This window comes from Mustelus asterias, chromosome 25, assembly GCF_964213995.1.
Source record: "Mustelus asterias chromosome 25, sMusAst1.hap1.1, whole genome shotgun sequence".
Taxonomy (NCBI): domain Eukaryota; kingdom Metazoa; phylum Chordata; class Chondrichthyes; order Carcharhiniformes; family Triakidae; genus Mustelus; species Mustelus asterias.
This window is the reverse complement of record NC_135825.1, coordinates 25,170,093-25,192,024: the sequence shown is the minus strand read 5'-3', so window position 1 is coordinate 25,192,024 and position 21,932 is coordinate 25,170,093. Positions and strand designations below refer to the sequence as shown.

The window sequence follows — 21,932 nt, the reverse complement described above, 5'->3', positions numbered from 1 at the left end:
TGGTGCAAGCAAATTTTTATTCCGAAAGTGTGGCCCAGTGAAAAAAGTTTGGGTGCATTAATGAATAGACTTCAACTTATGAACAGTATGTTTTGTCCGTTTAGCGTGCAGGAAACAATACTTTTCACTGTATCCCAATACATGTGGGAATAATAAATCAAATCAAAAATAAAAACGAATAAAAATAAGTGCAATTAGCACTGCCACTCAGCAGATAAAGCCAACACTGCCTCTGTAAGAGCTCTGTCCCTGTAGCAATGTTGTTATGAACAAAGCACCTCCTGCCCATCACCCACGTGGGCTGCACCACAGGTGGGCGGGGCAGGGACTCTGATTGGTCAGTTTGGAGGGGGGGGGAGCAGAGGCGCCCAATGGGCTGCCTCCTCCGGAGGACTGCCCGCCGTCACCGCGCACGCGCCGGAACAATTCAAACCGCCCCGCCCACCCGAATGAGTGACATGGCGCTTCGCCAATCACCCCGCACGGCCGGCTGACCCAGTCAACCAATGGAAAAGCCAATAGAGATGTATTTCGCCTCTCCAAACTCTTGGGACGGAACGGCGGCCGCGAGATATCGGAGGTTTGGGCGCAAAATAAAACCGTCGACATTGACGGAAGGGGTCGAATCTTGAACGGTATTGCCAACGTCCGTTGGGGTTCGAGCCTTGCGACCAATCGGAAGAGCGCTTTGGGGATCACGTGGGTTCAGTTTGAATCCGGCCCCGCCCCCTTTTTTTGGTGCGGCGGCAGAAAATAAACAAGATTGGGGAGAGGCGGAAAAGATCAGAGTGGAGGTAAAGCGTCTGAAGAAGCTGCTTGAGGAGGTTTGGGGCAGTCTGAGGCGACGGATGTTGTGGATTGCGGGGTTCTGACCGTGTGTTTTATACTTTGGGGGACTTTTGTGTGAAGTGAAGGAGCGCGGGCACAGTTAGAAGTCCCACAACACCAGGTTAAGGTGCAACCGGTTTATTTGGTAGTACGAGCTTTCGGAGCGTCGTTCCTTCACTCACCTGATGAAGGAGCAGTGCCCCGAAAGCTCATGCTACCAAATAAACCCTGTTGGACTTTAACCTGGTGTGGTGAGACTTCTTACTGTGCCCACCCCAGTCCAACGCCAGCATCTCCACATCAAGAAGGCGTGGTTAACTTCTCTTCCCCATCACCTGCATTGGGGGTGAATGTTGGCCGAGAGGTTCATCACTGCCACTTCTCCCATCTGCCCAATGGCTCTGTGCTTCCTCTTAGATGCGATGTGGAGATGCAGGCGTTGGACTGGGGTAAACACAGTAAGGAGTCTAACAACACCAGGTTAAAGTCCAACAGGTTTATTTGGTAGCAAATGCCACTAGCTTTTGGAGCGCTGCTCCTTCGTCAGGTGGAGTGGGAGATCTCGTGATCTCTGCTCCACCTGACGAAGGAGCAGCACGCTCCGAAAGCTAGTGGCGTTTGCTACCAAATAAACCTGTTGGACTTTAACCTGGGGTTGTTAGACTTCTTACTCCTCTTAGATGCGGCATGGTTTGAAGTTTTTTTTTATTTGCACATGTAGGCTTACATTAATACTGCAATGAAGCCACTGTGAACTTTCTCTAGTCGCCACACTCCTGTTTGGGTACACTGAGGAAAAATTTAGCATAGCTAACCCACCTAACCACTTTCGGACTGTGGGAGGAATCGAACCCGGGTCCCTGGCATTGTGAGGCAGCAGTGCTAACCACTGTGCTGCCTGATTCCCAGCTGGGGTCACTGTCTATGGAGTCTGCACGTTCTCCCTGCGTCTGTGGGTTTCCTCCGGGTGCTCTGGTTTCTCCCACAGTCCGAAAGATATACTGATTAGGTGGATTGGCCATGCTAAATTCTCCCTCAGTGTACCTGAACAGGCACCAGAGTGTGGCGACTAGGGGATTTTCACAGTAACTTCATTGCAGTGTTAATATAAACCTACTTGTGACACTAGTAAATAAACTTATTTTAAGCAGCCCCAGTGGGAATGGAGGATGATTTGATTCTGCTCCGGTTCCCTTGGTGTTCCGAGATGGCTGATAAACCCCACTGGGCAATCTGCAAACTCCGCCATCTGTTGGAGGTTGGTGCTTGAAGGATTATGTCGATCGGTTGTCTGGAGGCTCGTTGCACTCTCACCGCCTGTGTGCTCCCTCCAAAGCGCTCTCCTATTGTATTTAGCGCCCTCCTGGATGAGCCATTTCTGTTTTAATCGGTCACAAGCCACGGTCTCCTGTGAGTCAGTGGGTGTGTTTGACCTCTTCAGGGACGTGTTGAGGACATCTCTAAATGTTTCCGCCCTTTCCCGAGATTCTCCTGCCGTGACTGAGCGCTGTGTAGAGCTGTTGCTTCTGGATTCTGGCATACAAATAGCCTGCCAGCAAAGCTGGTTTTGCATGATTGGAGCCCTGATGTTGGGCACGTTGGCTTGGGAAAGGATGCTGCTGTTGGACTGCCTTTTGTGCCACTAGATTTGGAGGATCGTGCAAAATCACTGCTTGGTTGTATTTTTCCAGTGCTTTGAGGTGCCTTCCGTAGTTTGCCCAAGTAGTACAAAGGAGTGCAGGGATCACTGTTGTCCAATAAACCCTGTCCTTAATCTTGAGTTTGAGGTCCTGTTTCTCAACTTTTTTTTTGAAGATGTCCAAAGGCTGAGGTGGCACTTTGGAAGCGACGGTGAATTTTGTATGTCTGCTTTTGTCAAGAGGAGCTGGCCAAGATACAGAAAATGGTCCCCATTTTCCAGGCTCTCTCTTTTGACCTTGTATGCATCCAGAGGATAGTAATCCATTATAACCCTATCAGAAGCTGCAGAGAGTCCCTGGCAGGATTTTATGGCCTTGCTCAACCCGAGACCAGAAATCCCGCCCAAGGTCAATGGACCTTGCCATTCTCCGCCCCTTGCCTGCTCCTATTCCCGTGGCCGGCAGGGTGGTAGAATTCCAGCACCTGTGTCTCCTGGGAGGCCAATTTGCAGACACACCTTGGTTACATTGTTCATTCTTTTCCTGATAACATGAGTTTGAAATTTAATCCCTTCTTTCTGCCCCCCCCCCCCCCCCCCCCCCCCCGCCAAAACAAAATCCATAAATATGCTACAAAACCTCGGGTGTGATTCTGTGCAGAAACAGTTGAACTTTAACCTAAGATTATTGACCTTGAGTTAACCCTGTGTTTCTCTTTCTGCTGGTGTTGAATATTTACAGAATTTCCCGTTTATATTTTGACATCTGTCATATTTCCTTTTTGTGATTTGAAATGAGCATTCTAGAACATCAGTGTAAATGACAGTGGGCAGCACGGTAGCACAGTGGTTAGCACTGCTGCTTCACAGCGCCAGGGAACCGGGTTCGATTCCTGGCTTGGGTCACTCTGTGTGGAGTTTGCACGTTTTCCCTGTGTCTGCGTGTGTTTCCTCCGGGTGCTCCGGTTTCCTCCCACAGTCTAAAAGACGTGCTGGTTAGGTGCATTGACCCAAACAGGCGACTAGAGGATTTTCACAGTAGCTGCATTGCAGTGTTAATGTAAGCCTAATGTTAATGTAAGTGACTAATAAATAAACTTTACTTTAAAAAATGATTAACTGTGTTTTCCTCTATACTGATGCTGTGTTTCTAGTGTAGCCTGTTTATATTTTATATTTTTGGTATCTGCAATGTTTTCCATTTTTATGGTTAGCAATGGGCTTTCTGAAAAACCTATATGATGTGAAGATCGCAACAGCTATTGTGGCTCCATATTGACACCAAGGAGATATAATCAAGTGCTTTCTGAATTCTGGGCATACAATTTTAGTGAAGCCTGTGAATTGTGGCAGCAAATTTGAAAGTAGTAATTGCTGGTCCTTCTCTAAGTCACTTCAAAGGTTCTTTTAAAGGCTGCTGCTTAGAAATGTCCCAGTCTTTGATGACCAGTGAGTCTGAGTGTCCAATCATGTACATTATTATATGTACAGTGTACACAATATTTACATTGTACATATGATATGAAACTAGTTTGGCTGCGTATGCAGGTTTTGCTTTGACCCATTATCTTGCAGGGCAGTGAAATTTTTTCAAAGATGCTGAAACCAAGTTGAGCCATTAAACATGTACATTTTATGGAACTTTTGTATGCATCAATCAAAGTTGTGTTTTTGATGTGATAATGAAAACTTAAGATCTTGCAGAACATCCATTAAACAAATTTTTATCTTGCAAGATACATGAACTCTTGAAGTTAAACTCTGGTTTGAAAATGAATCATGGTGTAAAACTGCCATTGTTTTACCATGGAGTTAGATCTGACTGGTCACATGCTACTTCAAATGCAGAAGTGGCAGCGAGACAGCAGTTTTGAACTTACATTAGCTTGGAACAGTGAGTTGATTTGGTGAGTGTACTGTCCTCACCATAGGCTGAAACAGCAGGGAGATTTGCATAACACATTTAAAGAAAGAAACTTCTCTGCATGGTACCTTATTTTAATTTTGAACAATAATTAATTCTCGATCTTTTTGGAAATCAAAAAATAGTTTTATACTGACTGATGGAGTGGCTCAAAGCTTTTCTTAAGTCAATCAACATAAAATTTGTTTTCACTTGTATTAGCCTAACAGGTTTTTCTTTTTCAGCGAAAGCATTTATTGAATTGACCGTGAACTCTGTTTGAAGCCGAGAATGAATCTGCCAACTGATGATGGTAATTGTGACATTTACACGTTTGCGGTCTTGGGTTGAACCAGATTTGTTGTAACTGAAGCATCCTCTTCAGTTCTGAACTGAGTTTCCAATCATAGAACATAGAACATAGAACATTACAGCGCAGAACAGGCCCTTCGGCCCACGATGTTGCACCGACCAGTTAAAAAAAAAAACTGTGACCCTCCAACCTAAACCAATTTCTTTTCGTCCATGAACCTATCTACGGATCTCTTAAACGCCCCCAAACTAGGCGCATTTACTACTGATGCTGGCAGGGCATTCCAATCCCTCACCACCCTCTGGGTAAAGAACCTACCCCTGACATCGGTTCTATAACTACCCCCCCTCAATTTAAAGCCATGCCCCCTCGTGCTGGATTTCTCCATCAGAGGAAAAAGGCTATCACTATCCACCCTATCTAAACCTCTAATCATCTTATATGTTTCAATAAGATCCCCTCTTAGCCGCCGCCTTTCCAGCGAAAACAATCCCAAATCCCTCAGCCTCTCCTCATAGGATCTCCCCTCCATACCAGGCAACATCCTGGTAAACCTCCTCTGCACCCTCTCCAAAGCCTCCACATCCTTCCTGTAATGTGGGGACCAGAACTGCACACAGTACTCCAAGTGCGGCCGCACCAGAGTTGTGTACAGTTGCAACATAACGCTACGACTCCTAAATTCAATCCCCCTACCAATAAACGCCAAGACACCATATGCCTTCTTAACAACCTTATCTACTTGATTCCCAACTTTCAGGGATCTATGCACACATACACCTAGATCCCTCTGCTCCTCCACACTATTCAAAGTCCTCCCGTTAGCCCTATACTCAACACATCTGTTATTCCTACCAAAGTGAATTACCTCACACTTCTCCGCATTAAACTCCATCCGCCACCTCTCGGCCCAACTTTGCAACCTGTCTAAGTCTTCCTGCAAACTACGACACCCTTCCTCACTGTCTACCACACCACCGACTTTGGTGTCATCAGCAAATTTGCTAATCCACCCAACTATACCCTCATCCAGATCATTAATAAATATTACAAACAGCAGTGGCCCCAAAACAGATCCCTGAGGTACACCACTTGTAACCGCACTCCATGATGAATATTTACTATCAACCACCACCCTCTGTTTCCTATCCGCTAGCCAATTCCTGATCCAATTTCCTAGATCACCCCCAATCCCATACATCTGCATTTTCTGCAGAAGCCTACCATGGTGAACCTTATCAAACGCCTTACTAAAATCCATATATACCACGTCCACTGCCTTGCCCCCATCCACCTCCTTGGTCACTTTCTCAAAAAACTCAATAAGGTTAGTAAGGCACGACCTACCTGCCACAAAACCATGCTGACTATCACCTATCAATTCATTACTCTCCAAATAACTATAAATCCTATCCCTTATAATTTTTTCCAACATCTTGCCGACAACAGAAGTGAGACTCACCGGTCTATAATTCCCGGGGAAGTCTCTGTTCCCCTTCTTAAACAATGGGACAACATTCGCTAACCTCCAATCTTCTGGTACTATACCAGAGGCCAACGACGACCTGAAGATCAGAGCCAGAGGCTCTGCAATCACTTCTCTTGCCTCCCAGAGAATCCTTGGATAAATCCCATCCGGACCAGGGGATTTATCTATTTTCAGACCCTCCAGAATATCCTGCACATCCTCCTTATCAACTGTAATACTGTCTATTCTACTCCCTTGCAACCCAGTGTCCTCCTCAGCTATATTCATGTCCCCTTGCGTGAACACCGAAGAGAAATATTGGTTCAATGCTTCACCAATCTCCTCCGGTTCCACACATAACTTCCCTCTGCCATCTATAACTGGCCCTAAACTTGCCCTAACCAACCTTCTGTTCTTGACATACCTATAGAACGCCTTAGGATTCTCTTTAACCCTATCCGCCAAAGTCTTCTCATGTCCCCTTTTAGCCCTTCTAATCTGTTTATTACCAATTACAAAAAACACTTTATCTCCACCTACATTAATTACATCACTTCTGTCCATACCTTGGCCCATCTAGCAATAAAATGTTCAGCTGCACCTTTCATTTCATTATTTCAACCACTTCAACAGTATCCAAAATGTTATATCTGTTTTTCAGGGGAATATTCACAGGAGATTCCTGCACTGCCTGCCTCACCTTCTTGCTCTGCCTGGTGGTAACCCATTCCCTTCCTGCCTGCAGAATCTTAGACTGTGGTGTGATCACCACCCTTGCTATCCACAATACTCTCCGCCTCATGGATGCCCTAGTGTCCTCAGCCACTGCTCTATCTCCAAAACCCGGGCTTCCAGGAGCTGCAACTGGAGACAGTTCCTGCACACGTGCTGGCACTGGAAATGTTCCTGGCTTCCCACATGGAGCACGAGGAGCACACCACAACATGGAGATCTCATGCCATGACTTACCCCTTTAAATTAACCCTTTAAAAGATGCTTGATATCAGATTATATCCAATTCTCTAGGGCTCTTCCTTCTTGGTCCTCGTTACTACTGAATATAACCATTACAAACTATAAACCACAAAAAGACCTCTGATAAAAATATTAAAGACTTACCTGACCGTATCCACTACTTACCAGTCAGCTCTCTACCATGTGTCCTCTACTATTGCAACAGGGCAAGACTACTCTGAAGATTTTAAAGTTAGAAAACAAGGGGAAAAAAGCACCTCTTACCGTCTGCATGGAAAGTTCCACTCAGCTCCAAATTCCTGAGACCCACACTCATTCTGGCTGTATCTCACTCCAGGTGGGTGTTCTCTCCCACTGTTGGAGTGTAAAGGTCACAGTGTGCTTTCAAGCCCCTTAAATGGAACAAAGCAGAAATTTAAACCAATTTTCTTTTGCCTTCAAAATGCCATTGATATTGGGACCTACATTTAATAATTTATACCTCTATTAGAGTTAACACCCTCTCTAGGCTCCCTTGTTCCACTAAGGAGTGCCCTTGCTAACAAAGGTGCTCTTTGATCTGGGAATTACATGAATAATCAAATTCCTTTATTAAAATTAATAAATTTAATTTAAATTTGGGGGTCCTTGTTCCGGATTCTCTTAAGGTTAACGTGCAGGTTCAGTCGGCAGTTAGGAAGGCAAATGCAGTGTTAGCATTCATGTCGAGAGAGCTAGAATACAAGAGCAAGGATGTACTTCTGAGGCTATGTACGGTTCTGGTCAGACCCTATTTGGAGTATTGTGAGCAGTTTTCAGCCCTGTATTTAAGGAAGGATGTGCTGGCCTTGGAAAGGATCCAGAGGAGGTTCACAAGAATGATCCCTGGAATGAAGAACTTGTCATGTGAGGACTCTGGGTCTGTACTCGTTGGAGTTTAGAAGAATAAGAGATCTTATTGAAACTTACAGGGTACTGCGAGGCCTGGATAGAGTGGACGTGGAGAGGATGTTTCCACTAGTAGGAAAACCTAGAACCAGAGGGCACAACCTCAAGCTAAAGGGGCAATTCTTTAAAACAGATGAGGAGGAATTTCTTCAGCCACAGAGTGGTGAATCTGTGGAACTCTTTGCCACAGAAGGCTGTGGAGGCCAGGTCATTGAGTGTCTTTTAAGACAGAGATAGATAGATTCTTGATTAATAAGGGGATCAGGAGTTCTGGGAAAAAGGCAGGAGAATGGGGATGAGAAAAATTATCAGCCATGATTGGATGAGCCGAGTGGCCTAATTCTGCTCCTATATCTTATGGTCTTATGAAATAACTGTATATCCCCTGTCCCTACCAAAAGCTCAAAGATGGATCCATTGTTTTAATTTTCTCCCTTCTAGCACTTTAAACTGTAATTACTGCACGTCTGTTTGAATTGCTCTTTGGGATTTTTGGTCAATTTCTCAATCAGATGTTTTCATTTATCTTGCATTCCCAAAACTAAACATTACACATCCAGATATTCGCAACATTGTATGTTTGCTAATCTACATTGGCTCTTAGTTCCCTGACAACACCTCAAATTTAAATTTTTCCTCTGTTTATTTTTTTTTGTAACTTCACCCTGGTCTACTTATGTAATCTCCTCCAGCTCAACAAACTCTGTTCTTATGACTATGAACTTTTGTGTGCTCCACCATCATTTTCACACCACCATAGGCAGTAGTTTTGCCTTCTGGAATACCCCCTCAATACTGCTCATTTTGTTGTCCCTCCAATAGCATTTATTATTTGGAAGTTTGGTGTTCTCATTATGCTAATCAATTATGGAATTGAATTAGCCCATTTAGTGTTTATATCACTGTACTAGTCTTAACTCCTGGTCATGTATAATTTGTTCCATTTACATTCTTCTGGTTTACAAGTATCCGGGAATAACAGATCAACAATTGCACGTAGTGTAGCAATAGTGATGAACTCTTGGTATTTTTGTAGCCTTGAGGGTACGTAAGCAATTTGAACCCTGATGCTGTCCATAGAATGATTCAAAATGCACTGAAGCATCTATGGATTCCCTATTTAGCAATGCTCTTGGAGTATCTTTACTATGTAGACTGCAGCAGTTTAAAAAGGCAACCTTTCATTACCTCCCGAAGGGCAATTGAGAATGGGTAATAAATGCTGGCCTTGTCAGCAACGATGTGGAGATGCCGGTGTTGGACTGGGGTAAGCACAGTAAGAAGTCTCACAACACCAGGTTAAAGTCCAACAGGTTTATTTAGTAGCACAAGCTTTTGGAGCATTGCTCCTTCTTCAGGTGAGTGTTCCACTTTCACCTGAAGAAGGAGCAGCGCTCCGAAAGCTCGTGCTATCAAATAAACCTGTTGGACTTTAACCTGGTGTTGAGAGACTTCTTACTGTTGTCAGCAACAGCCATATCCCAAGAATGAATAAACAAAACTGGGTTATCAGCTGTTTCCTCCCTAGGCTGAGTGTGAACTTAGCTGGTTATAATTTCACCCCTGAGGCAGAAGATTGTGAATTGAAGTCCCACTCTTGATTTAATGATATAGTACAGGGTATCACTTTTGTGCAGAATTAATGGAGCACTGAATTGGCTTTCAATGGGATATTAAATTGAGTACCTATCTGTTATGCTCATTTACACATTGAAGAAATTATGTTATTGCATCACTGGAAATGCAGGGAATTCCTGGTGTCAGTTTTCCTCCCTCTACCTCTCGTCATAAATAACCGATTACCTGGTTAATTCATTCATTTGCTTTATTTTTTGGAACCTTGCTGTGTACTACTGGATGTATTGATTGTCTAAAGAGTGACTAGTGTCAGCTTGCTGATTCTTTGAGTCTAATGCAATAAGTTGTTTAGTGCATTTTCACAATGAAATGTCAAAATGATTCACACCGTGAATTACTTTTGAAGTGTAGACTATTGTTTGAATTCTGAAACTCTAGTGTTTAAGATGGTGTGTGTAATATTTGTACAGTAACTCAACACAAAAGTAAACATTTTCTTTTCCTGCTAGATGTTAACTTTATAACTGAAGAAACGTTTGATTTTGGAATTAGTTTCCCAACTGAAAGGTAAGGTGGACTTTGTCAAGAAGTATAACCTTGTTAAAGGAGCAAGAAATTACTTGTTTTCAAGTATATTTATAGTGCTTATCACTTTGGGAATAAATTTTTGCCTGTTTAGTTTTTGAACCATGTTCTAATTGACATCTGAAGTTTCTAAACCAAGAACTCAAATCAGAACCTTTTTTTTTAGTTTTGAATTGTAATTTTTTTCTATATAGCTTGTACTTTCTGTAAGTGTCCCATTGTACTCTTCTGGCACTGAGCAGTGCTATGTAAGGTGTGTTTATGTTTGCTGTGTGCTGCGTTTCCTTTCAGGAGAATTGACTATACTTAATGTTTCAGATGTCTTTGCCATTGCACACCTGAAACATGAACATATCTTTTTTCAGACTCTCCCTGATTTGTTATATCTTGTTTTTGTTTAAGATCTCAAACACTTGCAATTTATTTCCTTTTATTCTGTTTTGGTCTTTATTAGTAGCATATGATTTTTTTAATGGGGTTGGACAATTCTTCAATTATTGAGCAAGTAAATTGTTCAGTTTAATCTGAATTCACTCCAAAATGTTTTGCTCATGCAGCCAAGAATCATTGCTTGAAAACGATCCGGAAGAAGCCTTCATTGGTCCAGTCAGGCACTCTGAGAGGTGTGTTGCTATGGGAATCGATGTGAACAGTAATAATGGAAACCAGCAGAAAACAAACGAAAGCGTGTTGAAGTGGAGTCCCCTCAGTGCAGAAAAACTTGTAGAAATAGTGAAGGAAGCAAATCGTCTGGCAAATCAGTTTGAAAAATGTGCTTTGAAGGAAAAGGAAAATGCAAAAATACAGAGGAGAGAGGGCAGAAGTGACACTGACCGATTAAAATCAGAAAAAGAATCCAAAGCCAAAATCAGACTTTTACAAGATGAAAGAACGTGTAAGAAAAGCCCTCGAAGTCCAAGGCGAGATACATTTTTTGTGTTGGACAGTCCAAATAAAGCTCTTCTTCCTTCTGTGAATCTTCAGGTTGTAAATGAAAACAGTCCAATCGCTAACACTGAAGAATCACACCTTAATGAACCTCAAATTGCCAACTGCAGAACAAAGTTGCCCAGTGAGTCTGAACGAGTAATCGCTGACAAACGAATACAATCAAAGGAAGGTAACCTATCTACAGAAAGCAAGCAAGCTGCTGTTAAGAAGGTGCTATATTTCACTTAGTTTTGCGCTTAAATTAGATACAAAAATAACTAGTTATGCACTTGATAATGGTAGAATTGCTAAAATATTAACTGCTACTAATCATGCTGTGCCTTCAATTGGAAATTAGTTTGCACTTTAATTCATTTCCCAAAATAACAAACTAGCTCTACCAACTAAACATTTGTTCTCTTAGCATTCATTCTTGTTGCCTTATTACTCGTTTAAGCAAAATATCATTTGATTGCTGGAAAGTATGCAAATTTTCCCATTTCTTTCCACTCTATTTTCATAAATGCATCTGAATTATTTTTTCCTTGTTTGTAGCAGTCAGTGCTTTCCAGACCATCTGGTTTGAAACTTCCATCTGGTTTAAACAGGAAAGGAAACCTGCATTCAATATCTCCAACCAAACCCTACCAGAATCCTAAAAAGGATTCACTGCATGCACCCTTGTCCTCAACAAGGAATCTAAAGCAAACCAAAAGTAGGTACATGAAGCAGTTTAGTACTTTTATATTTGTTATTATGCTTTAAAAAATTATGATATGCCAACGTTTAAGCACACCCAGAAAAATGTTTACACCATTCGGTCAAGCTGATGTAATTTCATTCATTAGAACTGAAATGAGGAATTTCTTCAGCCAGAGGGTGATGAATCTATGGAATTAATTGCCACAGAAGGCTTTGGAGACCAGTTCATTGAGTGTATTTAATCAGAGATAGATAGGTTCTTGATTGGTATGGGGATCAAAGGTTATGGGGAAAGCAGAGAGAAATGGGGTTGAGAAACATATCAGCCATGATCGAATGATGGAGCAGACACGATGGGCTGAATGGCCTAACTTGTGCCTATATCTTATGGTCGTATTATTGCCATTTGTATATTGGTTCTTTTATGTTGACTTGATTTTGCAGTTGTCTATTGTATGGTAACAAAAGGCTTTAAAGTGGAATTAAATGATAAAGCCCGCTATGTGACTTGCACCCAGGCAACTAGAGGAGGGAGGAAAATGTGATGGTTTTTATTTTTGTTAAAGGTGCATCATTCAACAACCCGGTAAATCCCTCTGGAAAGAGTATAGTGTATCACAACAAACAAGGTAAAGAAAAAGCACCGATGATATCAGAGAGCAAGATACCTAATTCATCAATCTCTTTTAAACTCTCGACTGACACCAACCTGAAGCCACTTCCAAGTGCTGACCGAGCTACTAGCACTGAGATCTGCAATCGAGTACAACCACCAAGCAAGCTGCTTACTCCTGGAAGTCATTTGAGACCTGGATCTGTCACATCCATTCACACAGGGAGCAAAAGCGAAAGGACCAGTTCCGCTCCGCTTAAAGGAAAGGGATCAGAAAGGCAACTCAAAACCACAGGTGAATTTTTATTTGTGGGACAATTTCTACCACTTCCCCACAAGGCAATTTCAATCTTCAATAAGGCAAGTTTATCTAGTGGCATAGTGTTCAGATTTCTGCTTCACTATATATTGCCAGCTCTTGTAAAGGTTTTTCTCAATTTCTGGATGAACTTCCAGGTGCAAGTCGTGTATTAAAGTTTAATGTTAAAGCACTGTAAATCCAATAGCAGTGAGCATCATGAACTCTGAGAAGGAAAGAGAAAACACTATTGTTTCTGTATGTGCTCCTGCTGTACTTAGCCATTTTATCACATCTTATTGTCAATTGCTTTTCTGTTTTAGTTACTTCAACTAAGCATCTGAATTCCACTATAAGTGCTTCAGCAATCCAAAATAAGCCTCTGCCCAAGAAATCGACTTCAAGTAATGTAAAAAGGTATTGTTTCCTCAATAGCTTAATAAAGTACAATGAATTTTATGAAATCATATCTGAGAAACGTCCTCCAATTGCTTTGCTTAATACAAATTACTTTAAAATCTGTGCTATTCTGTATGCATACACACAAGCTGATTTGCACACAGCAAGGGACCCACAGAAAGTAATGAAACTGAAAAGACAGATCTATTAGAATCATAGAATCCTATAATGCAGAAGGAGGCCATTTGGACCATTGAATCTGCACCGACCGCAATCCCACCCAGGCCCTATCCCCACAACCCTATGCATTTACCTTAGCTAATCCCCCTGACAATGGACAATTCACTGCACGGACCATCAACAAGAAGTCCCAAAATGTGGTGGGGTGGGGTTTGAGTCCCTGTCTTTCCAGCTGAAGACAAGCTACAGATGATGATGCAATTAAAATCTGGGTTGGACAACAAGCCAAAATTGTAGGAATACAGTTATCTTGGAGGACTGTAGAGCTGGAGGAAATTGCGGAGACGGGGAGGGGCAAGACCTCAAGTATTGTTTGGCTAAGAATCAGTATAGGTCAATGAGCAAAGGGGTGATGAATTAATGGGACGTGGTGCACGTTAGGACATGGCCAGAAAATTTTGGATGCCTTCACATTTATGGAGAGTAGAACATTGGGTACTAACCAGGAGTGCCTTTAATACAGTCAAGTCCAAAGTAACAAAGGCATGGGTGAGGTTTGGAGCAGCAAATGGTCTATGAGGTAGGGGCAGATGTGGGAATAGGTGGCCTTAGTGAATATAAACACAGATGGTTGGCAGCACAGCCCTGGGGTCAAAGGTGAAACCGAAGTTTTGAGAGTTAGTCACAAGGGAATGGGGTTTGTGGCAAAGACTGAGGACAATGGCTTTAGTCTTTCCAATATTTACGTGGGGGATATATTTGCTCATCCAATTGAACAATCAGAATGACAAATTTGAGACAGTGGAGGAGTTGAGAGATGTGGCATTATAAATCTGAGTATTGTTGGGATACATGTGGAAACTGGCATTGTATTTTGAGATGAAAGCAAAATGCAGGGAATAGTTGAGGGGAAAAAAAGGGAAGCAAATATAGCTCTTTGAGCATCAGATGTAATGGTGCAGGAGCAGGCAGAGAAACCATTGCAGGCAATTCTTTGGATATGGTTGAATAGTTTAAGAATGAATTTTGGCAAGTGGTGTTCCACCCAGCTGGACAATAGTGACGTGGTATTGGAAGAAGCTGTGGTTACAGGCAAATGGGGAAATATATGGAGGGCTAGCTTACCTTTGTTACATAAGCACAAACCCTTTCCGGCATTTTCCATTTTCATTTTTCCACCTCTCGGAAAGGGGCAGCCTTGCATGCTTGTGTTACATAATTCCTAGTATATGGGCTGGGGTGATTTTCATTCTACCATTGTGGACCACACCTAAATACAGATTACCGTTTTTAAGTTTGCATTCATTTTACTGAACTATTTTCACATCACTTAGCATTTTGATTTTTGTATTTGCAATAAAATTATTGTATCCATCACATTGTCATTTGTTCTTCTGTACTATGATGTTCAGTCTAGCATTTCATGTAAAAGTATAGCTTCACGTAAACTTGCCAGTTACTTGTGTAATACCACAATTTTGAAACCATCTTTCATGTCTTGATTGTGGATCCTAACTTGATGTGCATGGTAATATACTGAATGGTTCAGGTGTTAGCTTTGACTCAGATGAGTATTATCATTGAACCAAAGTTGTGGGTTCAAGTGCTGCTCCAGACACTTGAGGACTCTGATGCTTCAGTGCAGTACTGGAGTCTTGTGGGACCATGTTCTGTACAAATTGGCTGTCTTAATTTCCTTGCCATGATGTGGAGGTGCCAGCATTGGACTGAGGTGGGCACAGTAAGAGGTCTCACAACACCAGGTTAAAGTCCAACAGGTTTATTTGGTATCACAAGCTTTTGGAGCACTGCTCCTGATGAAGGAGCAGTGCTCCGAAAGCTGGTGATACCAAATAAACCTGTTGGACTTTAACTTGGTGTTGTGAGACTTCTAATTTTCTTGCATTACAGCAGTTGGCTATGTAGCACCAAGTGTAAAGGCAAGTTCTTATTTTTATTGTACCATCATTTTACCATTGAATTTCCTCATACATTTTTAGAAATATGCAGTGATACAATTGCATGAGCAAGATTTACAAAAAATTGAACTTTTATAATCCAGTACTTTCTGCTAGAATGTTTGTCCACATTATACTGTGTAACACCTTATACTGTTAATGGGGTGGGGTGTTTATACTTATCCAATTGGTTCAAACATTTTTTTAAGAAACAAACCAAAATGGAATATTCAATGCAAAACACGTCCTGTTCCTTCATCTGGTGTAATCTAATTGCTGCTCATGGGATGAGCTATGACTAATAAATATGCTGCAAATTTAACTCTCAAAGAACTGGTCTCAGGAAGTTGCTTGGACTATTTTAAATTTCTCCACAAGCATAGAAGGATGAAATTCATAAACAATTAAGGTGACATTTTAAACAGAAAACACGAAGTAGAGGGAGTAATTTACCAACAAGGGGAGATTGGGATTGTTTTAAGCTAACTACTACCTCAAACAAAAATTCAACATTAAAAGGTTTGCTTTTCCCTCTTGCTGTATATAATGTATTCTAAGCATAGTAGAAATGGCATAAATTAATAAAGACCAAAACCTAATGTAAAGTTCATCATTAAAGTATGTAGCTTATTTAAAATTTCCTTGCCGGATTTTCACAGTAACTTCATTGCAGTGTTAATGTAAGCCTATTTGTGACTAATAAATAAACTTTACTTTAGTGTAAATACTAAACATTCTGTGAATATAGGCAGCATTGCTGTTTTTATATTCTATGAAACAATACGTTTTAAATATGATTGTGTGTAGCTTTGTCTCTACGTAGTTTCTAAATTAAACCTTCCTTTCTTTTTCAGATGATTTTCTTTCAGGATTCAACAAATACTGAATCTGAATTTTTCTTCTAACCAACCTGTGTACATGAGAACTGTGTTATGTTGTGGTCTTCCTCAAGGGAAATGATGTGCATGCAGAAAGGACTGAACGCTATCGGTTTACAAGGTGGTAAATTTAAAGTAGATAAAATTTCATGGGTTGTAGAACTAAGTTTCAAAGCTTTCTCTTGATATTCCACAAACTTCAGATGAAAAGTGACAGCCTTGCTTGTTTGGAAATCTTAACCTTCTGATGATTTTTGTGCTATCACAAATTCTAAATTGTGACAATGTACTTTAAAGCTCCAACTTTAAACTTTTGGCTTGACTGCAACTTCAATGATAGTAGTGGGACCATTTGGAGGCCAGAGAAAATGTATTTGTAAAGTCTGAGATTATACCCATTTGTTTTAAGGGATTAAAATCTGACAACTCACTGATGCCTTACGCCCTAGGGCTGTAAATCCATCTCTGCAGCTAATGATTTTCCAAGATTCCTTGGATTCGGGACTGGTCCTATCAGATTGGAAATTTAGCAAGTGTTACATCGCTTTTCAAAAAGAGGGAGAAAGAAAGACTGAGGCAATCAGTTGTTGGGAAAATGCTGGAATTTGTTATCGAGGAAGTCTAACAATTCACTTGGAAAAATATAGTGTGATTAGAACAAGTCAAGATGGCTTTACGAAAGGGAAATCCTGTTTGACAAATTTCTTCAATTTGCTTTGAGGATATGATTAGTCAGGTAGATAAATGGGAACCAGTAGATGTAATATAGCTGGAGTTTCAAAAGGCATTCGAGAAGGTGTCACGCAGAAGGTTAATCGGCAAAGATAAGGGTTCGTGGAGTTGGGGGTAATATATTATGGATAGATGATTAGTTAATGGACAAAAAGCAAAGAGTGGGCATAAACAAGGCACTTTCAAGTTGGCAGGCTGTGATTTAGTGTAATGCTGCAAGGACCAGTGCTCGGGCTTGAGTTATATATGAACAGTAATATCTACATTTTGCTGATACAAATCTAGGTGAAAAAAGTAAACTGTGGGGAAGATACAGGTTGCAGAGATATAGGTAGATTAAGTGAATAGAAACTAGATGGCAGATGGAATATAATGTAGAGAAGTGTGAAGTTATTCACCAATCATAATAGAAAAGCAAAATATTTTTAAAAGGTGTGAAACTTGTAAATGTATATATTCAAAAAAACTTGGATGTGCTCCTACAAAGAATGCAGGAAGTATGCAGGTACAGCAAGCAATTAGGAATGTAAATGGGATTGGAGTACAGGAATAAAGCCTCTTGCTACAAAGAGTTTTGGTCTCCATATTTGAGGAAGGATATACAGCATTAGTGGTGGTACAGCAAAAGTTCACTAAAATGGGTCCCTGGGATGAGAGGTTGCCTAATGATAGGCTTATTGGATTCTCTGGTGTTTAGAAAAATATGGCAACCTTGTTGTAATCCTGAAGTGGTTTAATAGGGTAGAAGCTGAGAAATTGTCTCTGATAGTTAGGGAATCTAAAAGATGTGACCTCAGGATAAGGGGCTGATCATTTAGGTCAGAAATTTGGATACATTATTTCACTCGAGATTCTGCTTCTTTGTAATTCTATTTGCATGAAGATTGGATGCTCCATCATTGAATACATTTAAGGCTGAAATAGATTTTTGGTCTCTTTGGGAATCGAGGGATATGAGGAGCAAATGGGAAAGTGGAGTTGAAGCCATGCTTGTATTGACTGGTGGAGTACTTTTGCTGGGCCATATGGTCTATTCCTGCTCCTATTTCTTGTGTTCTTATGGTACAGGATTAGAAAATCACATCAAGTTGAAAATTGAATTCAAATTTTGAAATTTGTGGGCTCGTACAAGCAAAACAAAGTGAATGCTGTTGGACACCATAGAACTCAACTGGTTCATTAATGTTCATCAGGGAACAGAGTCTGCTACTTTTTCTTTGTTTGGCCCAGTGGTTGACTTTCTGTCCTATGTCCTGATTCATGGACATTCATACACATGCTAAAATAATTCCTGCTATATTCTGAAAGTGTAAGATACTTCGATATCTCAAAAACAAATCTGAGAATGGTCCTTGTAAAGTTAAGACACAGTTTTAATAAACTTTTTACTTCTATTTTAGTATTAAGGAACAGAGTGTAGTTCATTGTGAAATAAAACCTCATCAAACATGTTTTATTAAAAATCTAATATTAAATGCATTTTATAAGCAAATAGTTGTGGTTCTTTCATTTGTAACTTTGACCTTATTAAATGGCGTGCAGAGTGAGGTCAGGACAGCTGTTTTTTGGCTACAATTGGCATGGGAAGTCAACTAGTTTTTCTTTCTTTGACAAGCACTCTCCCACTGTTGTAAACATGAGGCAAAAATGTGATGCTCCATTACGCAAACACTACATCCTGCTGGTATCCCTGGCAAACTGAGAACCTATAGATGCTCCAGTGAGACGACAAAATGTAGTCAATCTTACAAATATGATACCAAGACATTTGGAATTGTTAATGCTTGCTTATGAATGGGCAGAGAAAGAATTCACTCTTGTGGCTAAAGGCAACTTGAAAATAACAAGCGCAGTTGCAAAATTACACACTGCAATGAACTGTAGTGTTTCCCAGTCCTATGCTTTATGATGGTCTCAAGAGAACTGCCAGATTCTCATTTCAGTGGCGATCAGGTTCACGATCTGCTTAAGAGGCAGAAGTACTCATATTTATTTCCCATTAAAAGCTGCAAGAAAACAGCAGAGATGTGATTGTTTCAACATCAATATTAGTAATTGTACATCTAAGAACATATTGGAAAAATACGAAAAAGGAATGAGATAACTCAAATTGTACTGAAATAGTAACATTATCCTAAATCAGGGAAGAAAACATTCTGGGCAAAATAATCTGCCATACCATTGCCAATTTCAGGTTACTGTATCTGTTTCAGCTACATTTATTTAAAAACCTACAGTATGTACATTAAGGAATTCACTGTACAATTCACTGTTAGAAAGCATTTAGTTTTCACGTCTTATGTGATGATGACAAGAATGGAAAAATCAACTTCAGATAAAATAATGGAAGCTTTTGCGCTCGGTCAAAACATTGAATCTATACAATATCGACAAACATCATATTAACAGAAAAAATGAGCAGCATTCTTTAAATAAAATATCCTGGATTTCCTACTCACTTTTCTTTTAAGGACTATGTTAACTTCGAACAGAAAAGCATGTACAGCACACATTTTCTCTCAAGACAACTTACAAATTATATCAAAATATCTACAAACAACTGTCTTGTAAAAAAAAATGTTTAAGTAGGCATTGGTCTGAAGACAACTCCACTGTAGCTGGAGCATGAAGGCCATGTGGCTAAAGGCAATTTTCTTTACCCGACATGTGGTGAATGTGGTTAAAGTTTACCGGCTTGTATTTGTCTAGTTGCAGCAGACAGCCCGCTCATGGTGAGAGCTAATTAAAAGGGCCTGTCAGGTGCTCAACCTGTGACAAATATTATTTCCCAAAGACAAACTCAATAGCATTTTAAAAAAATACAACACCCATTTAAAAAAAAAACCAAACTGGATTTTTGGATTGTAAAGATCTATCATTACCAAATAAAGCAGGCCAAGTAGTGTTTTCGCTCCACCAAACATCAATTCCTAAGCAGTACCAAAATAATTGTGTTTCTGTAAAAAATACTTGATCAATTACCATTGTATTGAATATGATTGATAAAACAAAAAAGCCAAGTCTTCAGTGCAGCAAAACCTTTGCTTAATTTAACATAATTAAATGTTTTACTTTGCACATCAAAAAAAAAACCTGTAGGTTTAAACTTAAGATGGCCATAGTTACATGTTTTGTTACCTTATTGTAAGGCAATTGATATTCATATAATGTATGTCTCTTATAAGCTACAGCTGGGACAGTCAAAGGGTCAAATAAGCTTGTGGTCGAGATTGTCTAGGGGAGTTTTCGACACAGGGCTATAAACATGAACCATATCACAAATTATCATATAAACAGTAGTTACAATAAATTCCCTGAAGCTTTAAGTCTTCCATTCTTCTGCACATTGTTTGAGAACATGGAATTCTGAAGCTCTAAAGCTGCTTCTTTGAATTTTAGTTGCTCTGTGCTCTTTCCTCACTGCTCCAAAGTATGTCTGGGTGCGTTTTGATTATTGTAGTCTCCAAGCACCCACATTATCCACAGCACTGTGCAAACAGAACAGCGTCTCAACATGATTTGGCACTGACAATAACAAGTCACTTCTTCCAGATGCGCACTTCGGATGACGGCAGTTTCTTTCCTTTCCACATTAGAGTGTTTGCTTATGTGCAGCTCTGTACCTTGGGACAAGGCACAACAAGTCACACCAGTGCTGCCTGGAGTAAGCAAAGTGACACCATCGCAGCTTTAGCAATCCACCGTGTCCTGTGTTGACATGAGAAGTCATATCGAGGTCTCATCACTGCTACTGAGCGTGAAAAGGACAAAAGGAAAAAAAAAATGCATGACCATGATTATATGCTGAGAACAGTGTGATGGAAATCAATTGTGCATTTCATAGTTGGAAGTATATGGCTGACAAGTGAGATACTGTTTTCAAATCAACTGTGTAAATGTTTCAATGGAGAAAATTAAAAAATAGAAATCTACAAGTTTGATGAGGAGAGAAAAGGAATATAAATTAGTTTATAATTCATTATTAGATGTTTTTATATATTAATTTTAATTTATAGCACTGAATCTTTGTCAAATTCAAGGATGAAAACAGAATTTTTTTAAAACAAAAACAATATTGAGCAATAAATACGGAAGGCTTTGAACAAGAAAAATCTATTCAGATCACTAAGCTGTTTCCTTGATAGAGTCTGCGGTTCAGCGATATCAAAGACACTACTGAGCATAGATTATGCCAAATGTGGTTCTGCTCCTTAAAGATAAATCAAGCAAATCCCAAAATGCTGAAAGAATTATAGGATGGCTGCAGCACAGAAACAAATCATTTGGCCTGTTTGTGTCTGTGCTTGAAGAGCAACTCAGCTAAGTCCCATTCCCCTGACCCTTCCCCAGAACCTTGTAAATCTTTTCGCTTCAGATAATTATTCAATTCTCTTTGAAGGCTCAACTGAATCTGCCTCCACTACACTCCTCAGGTCGAGCATTCAAGAAGCAGGAGGAGGCCATTGGGTCCTTTGAGCTTGCTCCGCCATTCATGGCTGGCCATCCAACTCAATAACCTGATCCCGCCTTCCCCTCATATCCTTTAATCCCCTTCGCCTCAAGTGCTGTATCTAACTGCCTCAACTACTTTCTGTGATAGCGAATTCCATAGGCTGACCACTCTCTGGGTGAAGAAATTTCTCCTCATATATGTCCCTGTATCTTTAGACTGTGACCCTGAATTCTGGACACCTCAACCATTGAGAACGTCCTTCTTGCAATTACCCTGTCTAGACCTGTTACAATTATATGGGTTTCAATGAGATTCCTGCCATTTTCCTGAACTCCAGTGAATACAATCCTAACCGACTCAATCTCTCTTCATATGTCAATTTTGTCATCCCAAGAATCAAGTCTGGTAAACCTTCTTTGCACTCCCTCTAGAGTAAGAACATCGGTCCTCAGATAAGAAGACCAAAACTGCATGCAATATTCCAGGTGTGGCCTCATCAAGGCCCCATAAAATTGCATCAAGACATCCCTGCTCCTCTACTCGAAACCTCTCGCTATGAAGGCCAACATATCA

At 40.6% G+C, this 21,932-nt stretch overlaps 2 protein-coding genes across 9 annotated transcripts in view; one reads left to right on the top strand and one right to left on the bottom strand.

The window, feature by feature from the left end:
• Positions 1 to 520: 520 nt before the first annotated feature.
• On the top strand, positions 521 to 18,524 carry LOC144511871 (uncharacterized). 4 transcript variants are annotated; one of them, XM_078242279.1, is made up of 9 exons: positions 789 to 824; positions 4,616 to 4,683; positions 6,813 to 6,870; positions 10,141 to 10,198; positions 10,774 to 11,377; positions 11,705 to 11,861; positions 12,415 to 12,756; positions 13,083 to 13,176; positions 16,151 to 18,524. In XM_078242279.1, exons 2-9 carry the CDS (start codon positions 4,678 to 4,680, stop codon positions 16,152 to 16,154), a joined length of 1,323 nt encoding a protein of 440 aa, XP_078098405.1. In that variant the 5' UTR covers positions 789 to 824; positions 4,616 to 4,677; the 3' UTR covers positions 16,155 to 18,524. The 4 variants fall into 4 exon arrangements, with proteins under 4 accessions (XP_078098406.1, XP_078098407.1, XP_078098405.1 ...); XM_078242278.1 differs by having other exon boundaries at positions 11,702 to 11,861; XM_078242280.1 differs by lacking the exon at positions 6,813 to 6,870 and having other exon boundaries at positions 521 to 794; positions 11,702 to 11,861.
• celsr2 (cadherin, EGF LAG seven-pass G-type receptor 2) overlaps positions 18,263 to 21,932 on the bottom strand; it is a 325,531-nt gene continuing 321,861 nt past the window's right edge. For 3 of the 5 annotated variants that reach the window (XM_078242272.1, XM_078242274.1, XM_078242277.1), the window contains one exon: positions 19,098 to 20,657. In XM_078242272.1, coding sequence (XP_078098398.1) covers positions 20,633 to 20,657 — 25 coding nt within the window. In that variant the 3' untranslated portion in view covers positions 19,098 to 20,632. Of the gene's footprint in view, positions 20,658 to 21,932 lie in introns of all 5 variants that reach the window. The other 2 variants (XM_078242273.1, XM_078242276.1) reach the window with 2 other exon arrangements.

Excerpts from the sequence above, each read along its gene's own strand:
- LOC144511871 (XM_078242278.1), top strand. Across the intron at positions 6,871-10,140 it reads CCTTCTTGCTCTGCCTGGTG|ATGTTAACTTTATAACTGAA; the intron begins GTAACCCATTCC and ends TTTTCCTGCTAG. Across the intron at positions 11,378-11,701 it reads AGCAAGCTGCTGTTAAGAAG|CAGTCAGTGCTTTCCAGACC; the intron begins GTGCTATATTTC and ends CCTTGTTTGTAG.